At 39.4% G+C, this 18,986-nt stretch overlaps 1 protein-coding gene across 2 annotated transcripts in view; it reads left to right on the top strand.

The window, feature by feature from the left end:
- HIVEP2 (HIVEP zinc finger 2) overlaps positions 1-17,535 on the top strand; it is a 660,129-nt gene extending 642,594 nt beyond the window's left edge. For both annotated transcript variants that reach the window (XM_044060075.1, XM_044060083.1), the window contains one exon: positions 15,514-17,535. In XM_044060075.1, the coding sequence (XP_043916010.1) occupies positions 15,514-16,329 (816 nt within the window). In that variant the 3' untranslated portion in view covers positions 16,330-17,535. The remainder of the gene's footprint in view (positions 1-15,513) is intronic.
- The last annotated feature ends 1,451 nt before the right edge of the window (positions 17,536-18,986 follow it).

The following is an 18,986-nucleotide window of genomic DNA, read 5'->3' as shown; positions in this document are numbered from 1 at the left end:
TCCACAGAGAAGCTTAGAAAGTGGACGCCCTGTCATTCAGTTGGAGGAACCTCTCGGGATATGCCTTTCCGCCTCTTCCTCTTCTTCCACGGGTTTTATTGAAGATAAAACAGGACAAGCCCAAGATGATAATCTTGCTGGCTCCAAACTGGCCTCGGCAGTTTTGGTATCCAACTCTAAAAAACCTATGCCTGGAGCCCCCTTGGGTTTTACCTCAGTCTTTGAACTTTCTGTCCCAACATCAGGGTCAGGTTCTACACTCTCATGTCAGAACTCTCAGCCTGGCGGCCTGGTTAATCCAGGGCCTGTGATTTCTTCTTTACTGCCCCAAGCAGGTTATGGATGTCATTTTAGAAGCCAGACGTCCTAGCACTAGAAAATCTTATGCAGGAAAATGGAAAAGATTTTGTTCCTGGATGCAGGCTCAGGATTCTGATCCTCTTCTTCCTAACATTACTTTAATTTTACTTTACTTGACAGATCTCTTACATAAGGGTCTCTCTTTCTCTTCCATTAAGATACATGCCTGTGCTATTTCTGCTCATTATAATACAGACCCTCCCATCTTTTCCCACCAGCTCATGAGACAGTTTCTCAGAGGAGCTAAGAACTTAAGACTTCCTAGATCTCCTCCCATTCCTGCTTGGGATCTCAACTATGTTTTGGAAAAACTAACCTTGCCTCCTTTTGAGCCTGCTGCCTCTTCTGACATCAAGTTTTTATCTTGGAAGACAGCTATCCTGTTAGCCCTAACCTCTGCCAGGAGAGTTTCAGAGTTACAAGCTCTTATGGCTGTGGAACCTTATATTATTTTTCATCAAGACAGGGTATCTTTGAGGACTAATCCTACCTTCATGCCTAAGGTGGTTACCAAAGTGGCTTTAAGTCAAACTATCCACTTGCCAACCTTTTTCCCCACTCCTCAAAATAAAGGGGAAAGGATCTTACATTCCTTGGATGTACACAGATAACTACCTTTTTACCTGAACAGAACCTAGGACATCAGAAAATCAGAACAATTGTTTGTTTCTTATGCTTCAAGTTCCCAAGGTAAAGCCATTTCAAAACAGACCATTTCTAAATGGATTGCGCATGGAATCAGATTTTGTTATTCTCACCATGGAAAGCAAATCCCAGGGAGTATACGGACTCATTCCACCAGAGCTGCTGCCACTTCTGCGGCCTTCCTCAGGGGAGTTCCTACCAAGGACATTTTGGAAACTGCAACTTGGAGTTCAGTGCATACTTTTTCTAAGCACTACAATCTACCTCTCTACTGTAAGTCTAGGGCAGGCTTTGCCTCTGCAGTCTTGCAGAGCCTTTTAGCCGCCCCTTCCTCTTTATGACCACCTCCCTTTCTTTCAGCTTTGGGATTCTACCCTACAGTCATGACTGCAACAGTGAAACACGATGAACATAGTACAGTTGTGTACACCTACCATAAATGTAGATGTTCGAGTGTCTTCACTGTTGCAGTCTGGGACTCTCCCTCCTGTCCCTCTTATTTTTACTTTTGTGTATTTCCTTTTTCACCATTCTTCTGAGGTGTATTTGCAAAGGTTATGGGACCTTTTTCATTTTGGGACTCCTGACATCTGGGGCAAGAAAAACTGGGGAAGATGGCATCGGCTGTCAGCTTTGTACTCCTGGCGCTCTGACATCAGGGAGCATGGTTGAACAGCCGACGCCGGACCCAGACTTTGGGATTCTGGCCGACCGAGGGCTGCCTGCCGGCAGGGGAGAACCCTACAGTCATGACTGCAACAGTGAAGACACTCGAACATCTACACTTATGGTAGGTGTACACAACTGTACTTTTTATTGATTTTTTTTACTTTCAGAAACCACACTTAGTGAAGTTACCCCTGGCAATTCGAGATGAATCCATTAAGCTACATATGTTATATTAAGACTTTATACACTTAGAGATAAATCGGTGTGATGGGGAAGCTGATTGTACTACAACTACTAATACTGTGTAGTAATTTTGTGAGGCTGAGTACTTACGTCCATGTAGTCAGGCTGGCAGATGTATTTCTAGATCATAGTGCTATTTTGGAAACTGCTAAACGTGGCTTGAAGAGAATTTGTGGTGCACTGTTCGACTGACTTGTAGCTGAAGTAGCTTGATGGAGGATTTGAAATTTGATTATGGGCATATAACAATTAATAGTGGCAAATCCTTTTTTATTTCCAGAGTAATAACATTTTAAGTGAGTTGCATATAGACAGTGACCCTGGTTTCTACCCTCACAATTTATTTGTGTATTTAGTTTGCATGGCTGTTTATTGGCCAGTCTTGTAGGAGACACTATAGTTTTTGTAACTGCTAGTTTGATGCATGACTACTTACTTTGATTAAAAGTGCTGAAGGATTGATGTTATGGGATAGAATAATGAATGAATGACTATTTGAATGGCAGCCAGTGCTGTTCAGAATGCTTTATATTTTCAAGGAAAAGATGCGAGCTTTGGGAAACTTTAAGAGGGAGACTGCGTTATGTTAGCAATATTTGTGGTTTTGGTACAAATGGTATTCCTTTAAGAGGAGTATTGATGGAAAAATGTAGCTAGCACTTGGGAATACAGTTGACTGATATAATTCTGTATTTTGAACAGTATCATGTTTTGTGCATATGATTTGAGTAAGCATGAATGAATTGTTGGATAACTAATCCATTTGACTTTCCTATGCAGGTTAAAGTTTGTGACTTTTGACATAAATTAAGGAAGAGGTTTCCTATATACATTGTAGAATGTATGCTTAATATTATATTAAGAGTAAGTTAATTCCAATGGGGTATTAAGATTTTAAAGCAAAATGATATGAAAAGGTTGCTTACATCTATCTATAACAGTGAAGTAATAATGAGATGTGGGTTACATTAAAGATAAAAAGGATACTGTAATTGAGAGTAACAGGCAGATGAGTGTTTGGGCTTCCCAGGAATTAGATTTCAGGGGTGAAAGGCAGGCACTACTCTTAAGTTGGTAATGGCTTTATTTGAAACTTGGAAGAAGCACTTTGCATAAATGCCATTGATAGAGAGACTTTGTTATTACTAACTTTTACCTTTTTACTGATATTTGCTTACTGGGAGAGTCTGACTGGATAATTTTATCCATTTTCATTGGAAGCCAAAGAAGAATAGCTCTACAAATAGGATGTTAATTTTTCACCTATTTTTTTCTATTATTTTATTACAATATACTGTGATACATAGATTAATACAAATATTAACACACACATGACATATACACACATGCCATCATCAAAACAAGATAAATACAATATCATGTAGGACTGAAACATGCTGACATATTATAAATGCCAGAGTTTATTACTCTGTCATAAACACATCCTACAAAAGGGCCTCACTGAGACAGATGCCTGGTGTCAAAGACATGGTCTCAAGCTCAATGCCAAAAAGTGCATTGTCATCCCCTTTGGTAAAAACTCTGTACCCATGAACTACCACATAGGTGGTAGTCTACTTAACACCAAAAGTGTGATAAGAGACCTTGGGACACAGGTGGACAGTAGTCTCTCCTTTGATAATCATATCGCCACAGTGGTCAGGAAATCCTTCTACGTGGCACACCTTATCACAAAAGGTTTCTCATCCAGAAAAAAGGAGGTCATTGTTCCCCTCTACTCATCACTCATTAGACCCATTACAGAGCTCCTCATTAGCACTCTTCAAGAAAAATCTTGATGATTGGATGGGTAATAGGAAATTCAGCCCGGGGATCACTTCTGTGGTTCTGCTTGACAGGGGCACAGGAAAATAATTTTCTTGGGTGGCAAAAGCCAGGGTACCTTTTTGGCTAGGCTTGTATAGGCCCTAGGGCCAATAGCCTAGTTAACTACCTATGAACCTATAAAGTAAATGTCAGCATGGAAAAATTCAAACCGGAGGAGAGGCATAGACTGTCGAGTGAGGGAAGGTATTTTTTAGAGGTAATAAGTGGGGTAGATATGGTAGACAGAAGAAATCAAGAGTAAAGGCTTCAGGATTCTGGCAGAGGATCTTGTCTCCCCTATAGTGCCTTTTTTAGGAAAAGTGATGAGGTTAAAACTACCAACATAAAAATTTCAACAAAACACAAATTAAAGGTCATGCTGCTAAATGCTAGGAGTCTAAACATGAAACTGCACTCATTGCAAGCATTCCTAACCCAGGAAAATGCTGACATCTGTGCAGTCACAGAAATCTGGTTCAAAGCTGCAGAGAGCACCCCAGCCTTATCTGGTTACTCATCCTTATCATACATTCATACCCCAAACTGTGGGTAGTGAAGCCAGAGGAGGTGGAGTTTCAACATATATTAAAGACATACACACCTCCAGGCTGGTCAAACAGTATGACGCACAGGAGACACTCCAGGTGCAATTAACTATTAACAAGACCCCTATACAAATTATAGCTAGCTACCGGCCCCCAAATCTGACCCAAGATGCCCAAATTGCCTGTTTAGACCTTTTCGAATCTATCAGTATTCAACCTTTTACTCTGATCCTGGGTGACTTTAATTATCCAAACATAGACTGGAAGAACTACTCTTGCCAGAACACAAATGCCCATGGATTCCTTGATTTTGTCAGTGCAAATGCTTTGGAACAGCTAGTCGATGCCCACACAAGAGGTAATGATATCTTGGACTTGGTATTAACCAACATGAGTTACCACTGCAGCATCCCAGCAGTATCATCCTCCCTTGTAAGGTCCGACCATAAAGGGGTCATGTTCGAAGTCACCATCTCCCCCAACCCCCCTCTAGCTATGGTCAATCAAAAAAAAGTTCTCCAAAGCTGATTACAGCCTCCTGAGGGATGGTATAAACAGCTTCACAGCCCCCTCCCACTCTCTAGGAACTGGCACCAGTATCCAAAACTGTACCAAAGCACTATATAAACATTTATATAGATGCATGGAATCAGGAATACCAGACAGGACTAAATCATCCTTTGCAAGGAAGAGTAAACCTGTGTGGTGGACATCTACAGTAAATAAACTCTATAACAAAAGAAAAACATTGCTGTCTAGGACCAAGAAGGAGCAGGTGCCCAATTAGAAGCAGTCTCCCCTTAGCCTAAACAAGCAAATAAGAGCACTAGTGAAATCCTCCAAAGCAAAGTCCAAATTGGTCACATCTACTAGAGACAATCATAAGGCCTTCTTCACATATGTCTGTAATCTCAAAGGTAGCACCCACATCTCTTCAGAACTGGTGGTCAAGGGCACCACATATACAAATGCAGTAGATATAGCAAACTTGCTGGCTGACAGATTCAGCAACAATTTCACCCCTCTGTCACCCCCCTTCAGTAAATCAGGACATTCCCAGTACCTGCCTCCTTCCCCTTATATCTAGGGATCAGGTCATCACTGCTGTCTCAAAGGCAAGAAATACAGCCTCCATGGGACCTGATAACACCTCAGGCTGCATCCTACATGAACTCAGGCAGGAACGTGCAGCACAATTAGATGCCCTATTCACCATAGCTTGAGTACTGGCTTCATCCCAGCTGAGTGGAGGACAGCCACTGTCATTCCTTTACACAAACGTGAAGTGTCCACTGATCTGGGAAAGTATAAACCCATCAGCCTAGCTAGCCTGATCAGCAAGGCCATGGAACGGATTATCATGGACCTCATTAACAAGGACATTGGCAACCTCCAAACGCTCAATCCCACACAGTTTGGTTTCTTCAAGGGGAGGAAATGTCTGTTAAATTTGATTGACTTTTTTGAGACAGTCACCAAAGCAATGGATGAGGGGAAGACAGTGCACACCGCCTACCTTGACCTGGCCAAAGCCTTCGACACTATTCCCCACTCGGGCATAATAGATAAAGTCTCTCAACTAGGCATCAATCTGTATGTTACCAGATGGGTAGCCAACTGGCTCACTGATGGAACCCACCTAGTCAAAATAGGGGAAGCCACCTGAAGCAGTAGACCCATATCGAGTGGCGTACCTGAGGGGTCGATCTTGGGGCCTTTGTTATTTGGGATATACTTTTCTGAGGTACAGGCCAAAACCAGTGGGCTATGGCTGACCAAGTTTGCAGATGACTGCATGTTGGGAGTGGTCATCAATTCCCCTAGTGATGTGGACGTCCTCCAAGAGGATCTCACCCAAACAAATGACTGGTGCCAGAAACATGGCCTCAAGCTGAATACAAAAAAAATGTATCACCGTCCCCTTTGGGGAGAGAGATGTCCCCAAAAATTATCACATTAATAACAATGTTAGAAACACGCAGTCAGTCGTGAGGGATTTGGGCACCCAGATTGATAGCAACCTGACTTTTGACCACCATGTTTCTTCCATTGTACAGAAACATGGTCCACCTCATAAGTAAGGGTATCTCATCCAGGGACAAGGAGGTCATAACATCCCTGTATTATTCCCTTATAAGGCCCATTATTGAGTACAACTCCCCATTCGGCATGTACCTCGCAAAGCACATGCAGCAGCTGGAGAGACCACAGAGGTTCCTCACCAGGAGAATCCAGGGCCTCAAAAATCTACAATACACAGACAGGCTAAAAGCCCTATCCCTCTACTCAGTTTCATACAGACTCCTCAGAGATGACCTCTGTCTGGCATACAAGGTGATCTCAGATCCCGCCTTGATGGGACTGCTGCAAATCCACAAGTCAAGCTCCACTCGAGTAACCCACACCACGTGGCCTCAACCTGGTCTGTGACATCAATAGGACTTGCTGGTGGGATAGATTTGTGTCCGAGACACCCCCATCTATGGAACCGACTCCCTCTCCACGTCAAGCAGAGTTCCTCTTTACCCCTTTTTAAGTGCAATCTGGATAAATGGATGGGAAATAGAAAATACATCCCTGGAATTCCACCCATGTCCCTGGTGGAGAGGGGCATTGGTTGCTGATTTGTCTTTGCATGGGCTAAACTCTTGGCTAGGCTTATAAGGGCCACAGGGCCAATAGCCTAGTAACTTCCTATGATCCTATTAAGAGTAAGGGAAATAAGATGAAGAGGACTAAAAACAAGGAAAAGGTGAAGACAGGCTGAATATAGTCATTAAACGAGAAGGAGCTACACATTAGCCAGGAGAGCAGCAAGTGCAAAGCCAGGAGTCAGAGCGGCATTCTTTTATTTGTAGTTTAAGTAAATGAATGGTATGTGTTGTCCTGATTGGTGCAGGGATCATATTACAGATTTTTGCTACACAGTGTGAGTGCAGACTTTGACCGCAGTTCTTGTAGGGTTTACAGATGTCAAGCAAATTTTTGTCAGAAGATCGTAGGTGACTACTTGGGAGGTAGTGGTGGAGAATTGCATGTATAGTAAGATTAAATATAGTTTTGTGTGATAAGAGAAATTGGATATAATTTAGTTGGCGGGAAAATTCTAGCCAGAGTTTTTAGTGCAGAACTGATGTGTTCTGTGATCTACAGATCCATCTACCTTGTTCTAGAGGTTAGTCAAGATGGGAGAGCCATACAATACAGAGGAGGGAAGGTATGCAGTGCCGTGGGTGACTCTGGTGGATGTATTAAAGAGGTTTTTGGCTTTATATAGCAGTCCTAGTTGTTGTGAGTTTTGTTATATATTACTGTGTCTGTTTAGGTTATATTTGAGGTTGTCATCTATTGTAACCCTCAGCTGTTTTACATGAAGCAGTACTTCAGCTGACATATTGTTTAGGGATGCGATGTTCAAGGTACTTTTTCCCAAATCACTTAACCCTTATGAAAAATAAAACCCATTTGTTTTTCTTTGGATTAAGGAGGAGTTGGTGGTTATAAAGACAGGTTTCTGTAGAGTTAAACGCGCATTGTGTAATTTATTTCTAAATTTTCTAGATTGTCTGAGAGGCAGATAGAGGTGGAATCGTGCATATTGTACAAAGGATGCTTATTGTATAGAAATATGAGGATTGTTTATAAAGATATTAAGTAGAAGAAGACCAAGGACAGAGCCTTTGTGGTACACCTGTAATGATGGGTAGCTAAGGGGAAAGGGAAGAATTCCTTTTGACTGCATTCTGAGACGTAATTATTAAAGCACTGAAGAACAGGTTGTGACATGCTCATTGTGGACAGCTGTAGTAGGGGTGTTTTATGAGGCACAGTGTTGATTGCTTTTGACAAATCTAGCAATAAGGAAGATATGAGTTTACCTCTAATAGCTTCATGTTCGCTTACACTGAGTTGTTAAAGATGACTTCTAAAGGAGTGAAAAGAACTATTCACACAGAAAAGTGTTCTCATGCATCTTTATGCAAGTGAGCATTTTTCTGTGTTTAAAGAAAAGTTCTTCTTGCAGCCTTTAGACAATTAGAGAGTTTAAATAGATCTTCCAAATGCAGAAGACTAAACATGTGGAGCAGTGTTTATGGCATTAATATTCTTGGCCAGGTGGGAAGTGGTTACGTCACTCTGGGTTCCAGATTTAACTGTGCTGGATTAATGTAGGTAAGTAATTAGTTAAGTAATTTAGTCTTCCGCATTTGGAAGATATCTTTAAAAATCTGTAATTTTCTAACAGCTGCAAAATGAATGTTTCTTTTTTACCAGAAAAGTGTTGCATTCTTTGTGTAAAAAGAAAAATTTGTTTTGTGCCTATAGATATGATCTTTAAGGCAATTCTGAGTTATCAGGTATGATCCAAAAAGAGGGCTCAAAATAAATCCCTAATGAATTGTTAATAAGGCAAGGTGTGCTGAGCCAGAGTAAATGAATTCAGCCTTGTCCTGCTTAGTATGCATTGTCTTAAGCAGCCTGACGGTGCACTTATGGCATTTGGAGGCGTGTACCCTTCTGAGATCCTCACGTATATTCTTGGATTACAGATTAAGGACATCTGAAAGTTTCTGTAGCTGCACTAAGCAACCATATCAACAATATGTAATAGAGTCCCTTCAGTTTTGTGCAGGTAGCTGGCCTGACATGTTGATATTTGTGTCATACAGTGCAGTGCCATTTCTTGCAAGTTATTTATTTTTTTTACATTTCCTACAAGTAAACTTTAACGGCCTGATTTTCTGGACCCTTATACCTAGTCAAACACTTAGTGTAATATAACGAGATGCAGAGTAGGGATATGTTTCAGCGGCTTACTTCTTAACTGTTTGACAAGTCAACGGTTTTACTGGAGTACACAAACCAAGTGGTAACAAGCAGCAAACTTGTAAAAAATGAAGACAAACAGTCACAACACTTTGCTGGAAACTGAACGCTGTTTTAACGACAAACAGAGTAGCAAATCAACCAACAACTAAGCGCTTTCACCTTGGATTCCACTGGCATCATCACAGTTATTTACTGTGATTTGGAGTGCTTTACTGTTTTCACAATATAATTAGTCTTATCAGAAAGTTTTGTGTGTCTTGGATGATTTTGTTAAAAAAGTGCTGCTACTTGTGTTGTTGTTGTGTCTTTCGGTTTTTCCCGGTTAGGGGTCACCACAGCAGAACTCCAGTCCGCTAATGATTGGCAGTAGATTTTTACGTGCCGAGTTGCCAGCCCTGACGCAAAACCTTCAACTATGGTACTCCCATTCACGCATGTCTCCCCACAGAAGACGCTCTAGCTGAGAATCGAACAGGACAACGTCTTACTGTGAGGCGACAACGCTACCGCAGCACCACCAAAGTGCTGCTACTAAACAATGAAAATTAAACAGGGACACTAATGAATACAAAAATAACCAGACAACAACAAAGTACTCCCAACAGAGAAAACGCCTCACCATGGAAAATGACGAAAATAGTAAGTCCAACAACAGCACCGCGTATGAGGCGACCAGGCTCACTTGAATTATCCAGAATACTCAGAGTGTGTAAAAGCAAAGAACTTTTATTCACATAAATCCAACAGGTTAGCACTTACACGTACTGATTCCTCAGACCTTTAAAACAGAAATGCTGCAGTTGCACTCTTTAAATACTGCAACAGTCAAGGGCGAGCCCTTCACTTAACCATTTAAAGGGAAACAACTTCATTTTCTACCTGCTGCCAGATAACACAATATAAAACAATAAATATACATGCTTTATCCCTGAACATTGAGACTAAAAACTGTCATTATAACAGATATAACAGTACATAATCAAAACCTTAAATGAGACACTACACATCATTGAGCTTACATTCAAAATTAAAACTATTCGTCCTAAAACATTCAGAGTGAATCAGCTCACATACTAGCCATTCTACCTATATATAAAAATAGAAATGTAAAATTTCAGAGCAATCAAAGGCTATATACATCCTACAAAACAATTTCTAGAGCATAAATGTACATATTTCACTATCCATAAATGTCATAGAGTCAAAAGGGGGACATGAGCACAAAATCAATATATCTCATCCTATCTAAAAACCAAAGCTGCATTCATTTCCAACCTCACTTCTGCATTAAAACATTATTGTGTTACCTTGATCACATATAATATCACAAATCTATATATATGACAAAGGTAAAAAAGGCTAGACATCCACTCAGTGTATTTATAAGGCTAATGTGAAACAACCAAACTCCTAGATCTCAAAATAGGTTTGATAGAGGCTCTTTCATTAAGGCCATAGCCTTTATCAGCTCTCAGCCTTACTATCCAGTTGGTTTCTTTCCTGTCCGTATTGTTTCTGATGTTACCCTCCCTAATCATGGGCTGCACATAGTCTAGGACCATAAATTTCATGGGCTGCACATAGTCTAGGACCATAAATTTAAAGTGATGTTCTTGCCCAGGCTATGATTCACTCAAGAAGGCTGGTGAGCCGAAACCGGTCTGAAGAATAAATTTATTTTTATATGTACAAGACTTATTGCCTTTTATACCTACATGCTGGTTATTATACAAAGGTCAGTCTAATATTGATTTTAATCAGGACTCTTTGGTGAGAAAAAGTACTTGTATGCCCCCAAACATATTTGAAAAATATGTGAATGTGAAATAAAAAAAGGTTTGGCAACTATTAGCCACAAATGTGAAAACTTGACTCATGAGGAAAGAAATATTCTTACCAGTTTAGCTAGTGATAAAAATCTGAGATTTATGAAGCCCGACAAGGGCGGTGGGCTGGTTGTAATGACTCAGATTATGTCTCCAAAATGTTTAATATACTAATGATAGCTGCACATATTCAAGGGTGTCTAGAAATGAGCTAAATAGAGCATATATGAGAATTGACTGTTTTCTTTTTGATGCTCTCTTTCAAGGGGGTTCCTATCAGAATGACGAAAAATTAAAATTATGAACGCTCGGATGAGCGAAAATGCAGGCAATCGAAATCAATATTGTGAGATCGCAGTACAGTGAAGATCGGAAAATTTGCCCTTTCCTCACTGTAGTGCAATCTCAGAGTTGGAATATATTTTTAAGGCGCAGCCCCCCCACAATAGCAATTTCAATTACCTGCGTTTTCGCTCATCTGAGCGTATGACATTTTGATTTTTCGTTGTTTTAATATAGACCCTTTCAAGTCACTGTAGATCAAACTGTATTTGGTTATTTAAGTGTGGATAATCCACAGTTACCTGCAGTGTTCAGAATTCCCAAGATTCACAAAAATCTGTATGATCCACCATTTAGGCCCATAGTTTCAGCTCGAGTATCCAAGACGGAACCTCTGGCAACATTAGTTGACAAATGGGCCAGTGTCGTGGTCAGGGAAACTGACCACATCTTGAAAGGCTCCTGGCACTGTTTAGAAAGGCTTAAACTATAAAAAGTGTAGGCAGCTATTCATTCTTGACTATTGATATCATTAATTTATTTTCTGTAATTCCACACATTGAAGGTTTGAGATGTTTCAGGAGAGTTAGCACAAGAGTTCACAGATAAAAGCTGATAAAATAGTGTTCCTTACTGATGTCATGGAACTTGTTCTGAAGAACAATTTTTTGATGTTTGAGGGTGAAATTTATCATCAGATATCAGGTGTGGCTATGGGGGCCAAGTGTGCCCCCATATTTGCCAACCTTGTACTCCTAGTGTGCCCCCATATTTGCCAACCTTGTACTCCTAGAATGGGAGAGGAAATTTGTGTTTAGGTCACACTTTTATGAGAAAATTTTGTTATACAGTTGTTTTTTTGGATGATTTACTCATCCTATGGCAAGGGACTGAAGATGAAGCTGATGAATTTGTAGAATATTTAAATTCTACAACTGATTTTTTTAGGTTTACTAGTACATGGAAACCTGATGCGATTGATTACTTGCACATTAAATTGTTCAAGAATGAAATAAATCAAGAATTATGCAGCACTCTTTTCAGAAAAAAGACCTATTCTAATAGCTTGTTGCACTTCAAGAGTTGCCACCCACCACACCAATTGAAAAGCATAATAAAGGGCCAAATGGTGAGATTATCATGCTTAATAAGCGATGATATGAACTTTACCAATGAACTGTATGTTTTAATAAGGTTCTTCATTGAGAAGGGATTTCCATTGAGAATGTTGATTAAAATTACGAAAGAAATTTTGGTGAAAAGAAACATCTTTTATCCCCACATTGAACACCACAGTTGCCCAGCCACAAACTAGACCTAGAGATATTACTACAGATGTGATGGTTTTGCATTACAATACAGATTCCCATAATATATGTTCGATTGTCAATAGATGTTGGGACACTTGTTTCTGTGAAGTGACCAAGGAACTTCTTGGCAGTAAACCCCAAATAGTTTATAATAGGGGCAGAAATATTAAGAGCATTTTAGAGGGGAATTCTAAGACCAACTTAAAACCTGGGTATCATTCCCTTATGATGAAATGTGGTGCCCGTAAACTTTGTAAGTTTATTAATGACGGGCCATATGTCATGGTAGGGAATTATGATTACTCTATTAGATGCCCGGGGAAATGTAACTGCAACACGACCATGTTAGTCTATCTGGCTACCTGTGTGTCTTGTACATCTTTTTATGTTGGAAAAACTGTGCGCAGGTTAAGGGATAGAATTAGTGAACATTTAAGGGCAATAAAGAATAGGGATTCACATAATGCTCTTTTTGTTCACAGTAACAAGTGTGTAAACTTTAAAAGGTTAAAAGGTTCACCTTTTTTGCGATTGGCAAGCTTCAACAAAATGAGAGGGATGGTGACATTAAATTAGAAGTAGCAGCAAGGGAAAGTAAATGGCAGATGAGGTTAAGTGGCAATGTTTCACCAGGACTTAACAACAGCATATTACTGGCCCCTATTTTGAAACAAAGGGCTTGTTTAATTTGAACTACTGCGGTGGTGGTGCTGCAGTAGCGTTGTCGCCTCACAGTAAGATGTTGTCCTGTTCGATTATCAGCTAAAGCGTCTTCTGTGTGGAGACATTCATGAATGGGCCTACCTTCGTTGAAGGTTGTACATCAGGGCTGGCAACTTGATACGTAAAAAATCTACTGCTAATCATTAGCGGACCGGAGTTCCGCTGTGGCGACCCCTAACCGGGAAAAGCCGAAAGACACAACAACATCAGTGTTTTTTATGTTCCACTTTTGGAATTATAAACTTTGATAGGTAATTGTATTTATATTTGGGCTTAGGCTTTTATTGTGTTAAAAATGTTTTTTAAATCATATTCACCATGTTTCTTACTATTTCTATGGCAGTTATTGTTTTAAAATCTTGACTTTTAGTGATATGTCTTTAACTAGTTAAACTAGTTAATGTCTTGCATTAATTGTGTGAAGAATGTGACTGGTTGTTTATTTCACATATGAGGGTACTACAGCTGTTATGCTTGCCTTTTTTTACAACTCTGATGATGCCAGTGGAATCCAAGGTGAAAGTGCTTAGTTGTTGGTCGATTTGCTACTCTGTTTGTCATTAAAACAGCGTTCAGTTTCCAGCAAAGTGTTGCAACTGTTTTTCTTCATTTTTTACAAGTTTTACTGGAGTGTTTTGATGAAATGATAAAACCTTTACACCTTTCCATTCAAAAGACTTCTGAAATTAGCCCAAAAATGGGCCATCAGACGATGAGTGGATGTGAAACTGAGTGATGCTGTGAATAAGATAGCAGTAATAAAAGCAACTTCAGATGTAGTCCAAGGGCAGTTCATTTTAATAACCCCATACAGGACATAGAGGACAGGGTGAGGAAGTGCTCCTCATTGCAAACGACGTAATGCTTGGAAAAAGATAAGTACCTCATTAGGTTTGAAATAGGACAACTGCCAGTGTTGAAAACTGATGAAATGGTTTGTTCCACTTTTGATATTGATATACATTCTGAAATTTAAAGTGCTCTGTTGGAAAATGGCCCATTTTTTTAAGTTGGGGTACCTGAAACATCTGAAAATGGTAATGTTTTTGTTTTTAATGTTTCCTAAGAGTGTCATTCATAGCACATGTTTACTATCCTTCTTCACATCAGGGAATGACAGATATTCAGCTAGCATAATAAAATACATGTGACTGGTAATTCTGATAAGTATTTCTTCTCTTACAAGAATTCTCGTTACATCTGGAATGGAATAACTGATGTACTCTGAGAAGTACATAATTTTGAATTGAATTTGGGGTATAGCAGTATGGTGAATATCTCTATATGACAGGACTATAAAAAAAACTACAGTCATGCAAGAATGACGTTAGCAGTGATTATCTTACATTACCTGTAACTGTATGTTAAAATTGTGGAAACATTTAATGGGATGCTGATGATTCTTAAAAAATTATTCCAAACAATACTTATTTACTATTTGAGGATAGACACTTTGTAGTCTGTTCATATGGTACCAATGGATCGAACAGAACTTATCAGTGCTTTTGACTTTTAATTTGTTTGCACTTAGGCATAGTGAGCTTAGAGTTAGTTAGAATATTATTATGTTGGGCTTTACTTCCCACTAAAAACAAAACAGAGTAAAAGTTCTGTTTTGTTGGCTGTTCCTGTCAAATGGTCTTTGAGGAATTTGTCTTTAAAAAAGTAAATCTTATCCATCACAGACAGTTGAAATGAGCTGCGAAAGTAATACCTATGTAATATTTAATGAAGACATTCTGGAAGTCTAATTTTTTTTTAGCTTTGCAGGGTTGAAAAAAATTAAAAAGAAAGTGCATATGTCCTACATAGAAACTGAGATGGAAAGATGCTAAGAGAATCAAAATATGTGTAGCTGGAGGGGAAAAAACTGGGACATATATGCAGGGAATATTTTAGTAGTCAAAAGTAGACATTTTATGGGATGCTTTGACAGAGGATGAGCTTAGAAATGGTGGACTGTGTGAGAATATTGCCACAATTTTCTTCCTGGAAATGAGTGGTGTCGTGTAATCCTATAATACAGGCCATACAGACACACCTAGTGGTGGAATACAGGTAATGTTGATGCGATAAATGTAGTGAAGTGCTAATGGCAGAACTGTCAGCGCAGATCTACTAATGTACTGCACATGATTTAGAAATTAAGTTGCTTGCTGTAAAGTTTGATTTAAAGGATATTTATATATATATATGTGAATGTTTCTAAGAAAAAAATGTCTATCAAACTAATTTTGCTCTGTTTTGTTCTAGAATTTGAAAAAGGGAGTTCCTCAGGCTCCTTATTGTGGTGTGAATGTACAAAAAGAAGGGGGACATGGACATCAGAGTCTTGAAACATTTGCTGAGGGCCGTAAAGACTATGTTTTCAGTCACCTACCTCTACACTCCCAGCATCAGGTCCGGGCATCATTACCTATGATCCCCATTGGTGGTATTCAAATGGTGCATTCTGTTCCTTCTACCTTATCTGGTTTGCATCCTACTTCAAAAGTCACTTTAAACAAAAGTAGCTCTGAAGAGAAGTCACCAGCAAATACAACTGGTGAGTCTTCTGTTTCTTCTCAACAGGACACAGGTGCTACGCGTCAGGTCAGTGGCCTGACACTTTCTTCTGTTGACTCGTCTCGTTTCGAGATAACAAAACAAAAGAGTTCTGATGGAATTGCTGAGTTCACTTGGAGGACAGACTTAGAAGAAGAAGGTATACAGACTTGTGTGAAAGCCATTGCTTCTCTTAAAATAGCCAGTGAAGAAGCTGGTACACCTGGAAAGAGTCAGCGTGCACACGTTTATGAGCACCAAAAGAAGGCCTTAGAAAGTGCACAGACTGCCATTAAGCACTTTAGTGGATTTGAGGCAAGCCAAGAGAAGGGCTGCATTTCAGCCACCAAACCCGACATGCACAGTGAGAAGGAAAACCTTGGTACTTCACAGCCTGCACTAGGTCATTCCCCCCAATTCAGCAAAAATGGGGAGAACAGACGTTTGGGTCTTGGTAGCTCAAATGAACTGCACTCACAGGAGGAAACATCAGATTTGTTGTCAGAACGAAACAAAGTACCTTGACTGGAAAGATGTATAGACTAGAGATATTTACTTAGTTTGGGGATGGAATCCCAAAAGTACAGCATGCATAGTCTAAATTTATTTGCTATTGTACGTACTTTTTCAAATAGTTTGGGTCATGAGAAAACTGACCAAAATCTGACATGGACTTGTTATATTGTTGGGTCTGGTACTTTGAAATGTACAGATGTTTGTGCCTTTTCTTTACTTTGCTTATATTCTTATAAGCATTTTAAGCAGGAATTTGTACATATTTTAGAATTTGTGTATCTGCTTTGTAATAAATGTAATTTCACTCCTTTTGGACACTTGGGTCTAAATTATGTAAAGTGAAATAGCATCAATATACCTGTGAGGTTGCACTAAAACATATTTTTATATGAATAAAACCAAACTGCTTTATGTACAGCTATAATTCTGTAATACTAATATTTATTTACTTTGTTTCATAAACTGTACATTTTTTCTTAATGTTGTGGATGACTTTTTATGTGAAGCATGGGTTTACTATTACCTAATTAGAACAAAAAATGTATATTGTAAACTGGCTATTTAAAAATTAAAATATCTTATCTCTTACCTGCACTTATACATTAGCTATAAAGAAACATACAATGTAACAGGTGGTTCTTGACTCCTGTAACCTTTGTCTTGTTTGCTTGATCGATTATAACTTAAAAGCTCAATGTGATTTAAAAAAATATATTACCGTGAAGCATTATGTGAGGCATTGTGCTATTGTGAGTTTTCAAAGCTTTATAAAACAGTGATACATATAAATATTAAAGGTATTTGATCTGTTGTGAACATATTGATCTGGGTACCCAGTTTAAATAATATGGGAGAGAAAAAAAAACATTCCAGCCTATGTAAATATGTATATGTGCATCTGTAGTGCAATTCTGTGTAATTATATCAATTGGACACTATGTCACGACTTAACTTTACTGCGGTGTCTTTAAAAAAGGTGACAAAGCACATCTGATTGTATTAGACTGGGGTTCTCTTTGTGTTGTTTAGTGGGTAATAAAATTATTCTGTGAAATCAAGTTTGTATAATAAATACAAATACATTAAGGAGTGTTTAAAGGAATTACTAAAATGGCATGAGATGCATGTACTGTATAACTTTTAGTGATTTTTATATGTGTTTGCATCCTGAAGGACTGCATATTCTAAATAAAAAGCAAATAATTTTATCACATAGCTGTTGCAGTTAAGTGAACACATTGTTTGTTTTGCTGTATCAATATGTGATAATGTTTTTGTTCTAGTAGTCTCACTAAAAATGTACATGCCACCTGAATGTATATTGAGTGGAAAACAGAGGCTCACTATGTTACTTTTAGTGTCGCCAAGTTGCAGCATTTGATGATAATTGTGAAATATGCACAATGTTACAGTTTAAGGAATTTAAGAGTAATAAAGAACAGGGAATTCGTTAAGTCAACAGGACGTCAAAAGTTCCCAATAATTCACTAGTCAGTTTCAGCATTTATGAGCATTTCAAGTGTTATGATTGGCTCTTTGATCTGTCATTAGTGTCTTACAGAAGAACAGTGCATCTACAAGATGATGCATAGTAGTCTACAGAACCTTGATCCGAGGATGCTTTAGTACCGGTGTGCTGATCGCCTCGCCACTCAGAACCCAGAAGCCAGTATTGACAGTATGTATCGCATGGCCCAGATAATAGCAGCCCTGTGGCATAAAGGGATAAAGCCCAAAGTGTGCACCAGATGACTGCTGTTGTAATGGCAAGGGCACTGGAGGGGAAACAGTGGGTGGTTGCAAGTGAATGGTTGATACTGACTTGTCCAGACTTGGCCGAAGAAAATGGTCTAGGCTCACTGCTTGGTGTGCCCAGTACTGCATAAGCAGTGAGCCACGTAGCTGGAAAGTTATGCATGCATGGAAGTGAGCATGCACCTCTAAAAGGAGCCAATCACTGTGCTAACAAGGCTGCTATAGATGTGTGTGTGGGGGGAGGGCAGGGGCGGTACAGGGCATACTCCTCAGCAATCGTATAATGCTGCGCCAGTGTCTTTCATCTCCTCACTGGCCCCATATTTAAGTGGGGTTGAGCTCACCATAGGCTAAGATGGGTCCTGTGGCAGCTGTTGGTCAGCAGTGGGGGGGGCTGCTTATTAATCTATGATCTACTTTAACTCACCATCTGTTTCATTCATTGCTGCTTTAATGTTATCAACTGGTGTTATAGGGCCAGTCCATCTTCCGCTACTTCTAGGGCGTGAGACCAAAGGGACAGCTCAGCATCTACAATTTCCCAGGCCAGCGAACTCCTCCCCATTTCCCACAATTCTGTACATGGAAGGAAAACTCTTCAGATATTTTATCTGTACAAATCTGAAGTTGTTGTTTTCATTTGGTCTTTAACCTGAGGGACTGATCTGACACAGATCCGACTCGGCTATAAACTCCAGCATTGGATCCAAAGTCCAAGCTCTTCCCCCACCCATAATGCCCTGCTCTCCCTCCTTGCCTCAGATCTCATTTGCTGCTTAATTTGAACAGCATGGGTTTCCACTGCTCCAAGCTCCATAGTACGTACATGTTCCTTTTTTGGGCCTTTATTCTTCTCCTTTTTCTCTTTCTTCTAGTTTTCTATCCTTTTAACCCTTACCTTTCTTTTTTGC

This window comes from Protopterus annectens, chromosome 1.part0, assembly GCF_019279795.1.
Source record: "Protopterus annectens isolate FY-2018-M chromosome 1.part0, PAN1.0, whole genome shotgun sequence".
Lineage (NCBI taxonomy): Eukaryota > Metazoa > Chordata > Ceratodontiformes > Protopteridae > Protopterus > Protopterus annectens.
The sequence above is the reverse complement of the archived record's forward strand: the minus strand, read 5'-3'. Positions and strand labels throughout refer to the sequence as shown.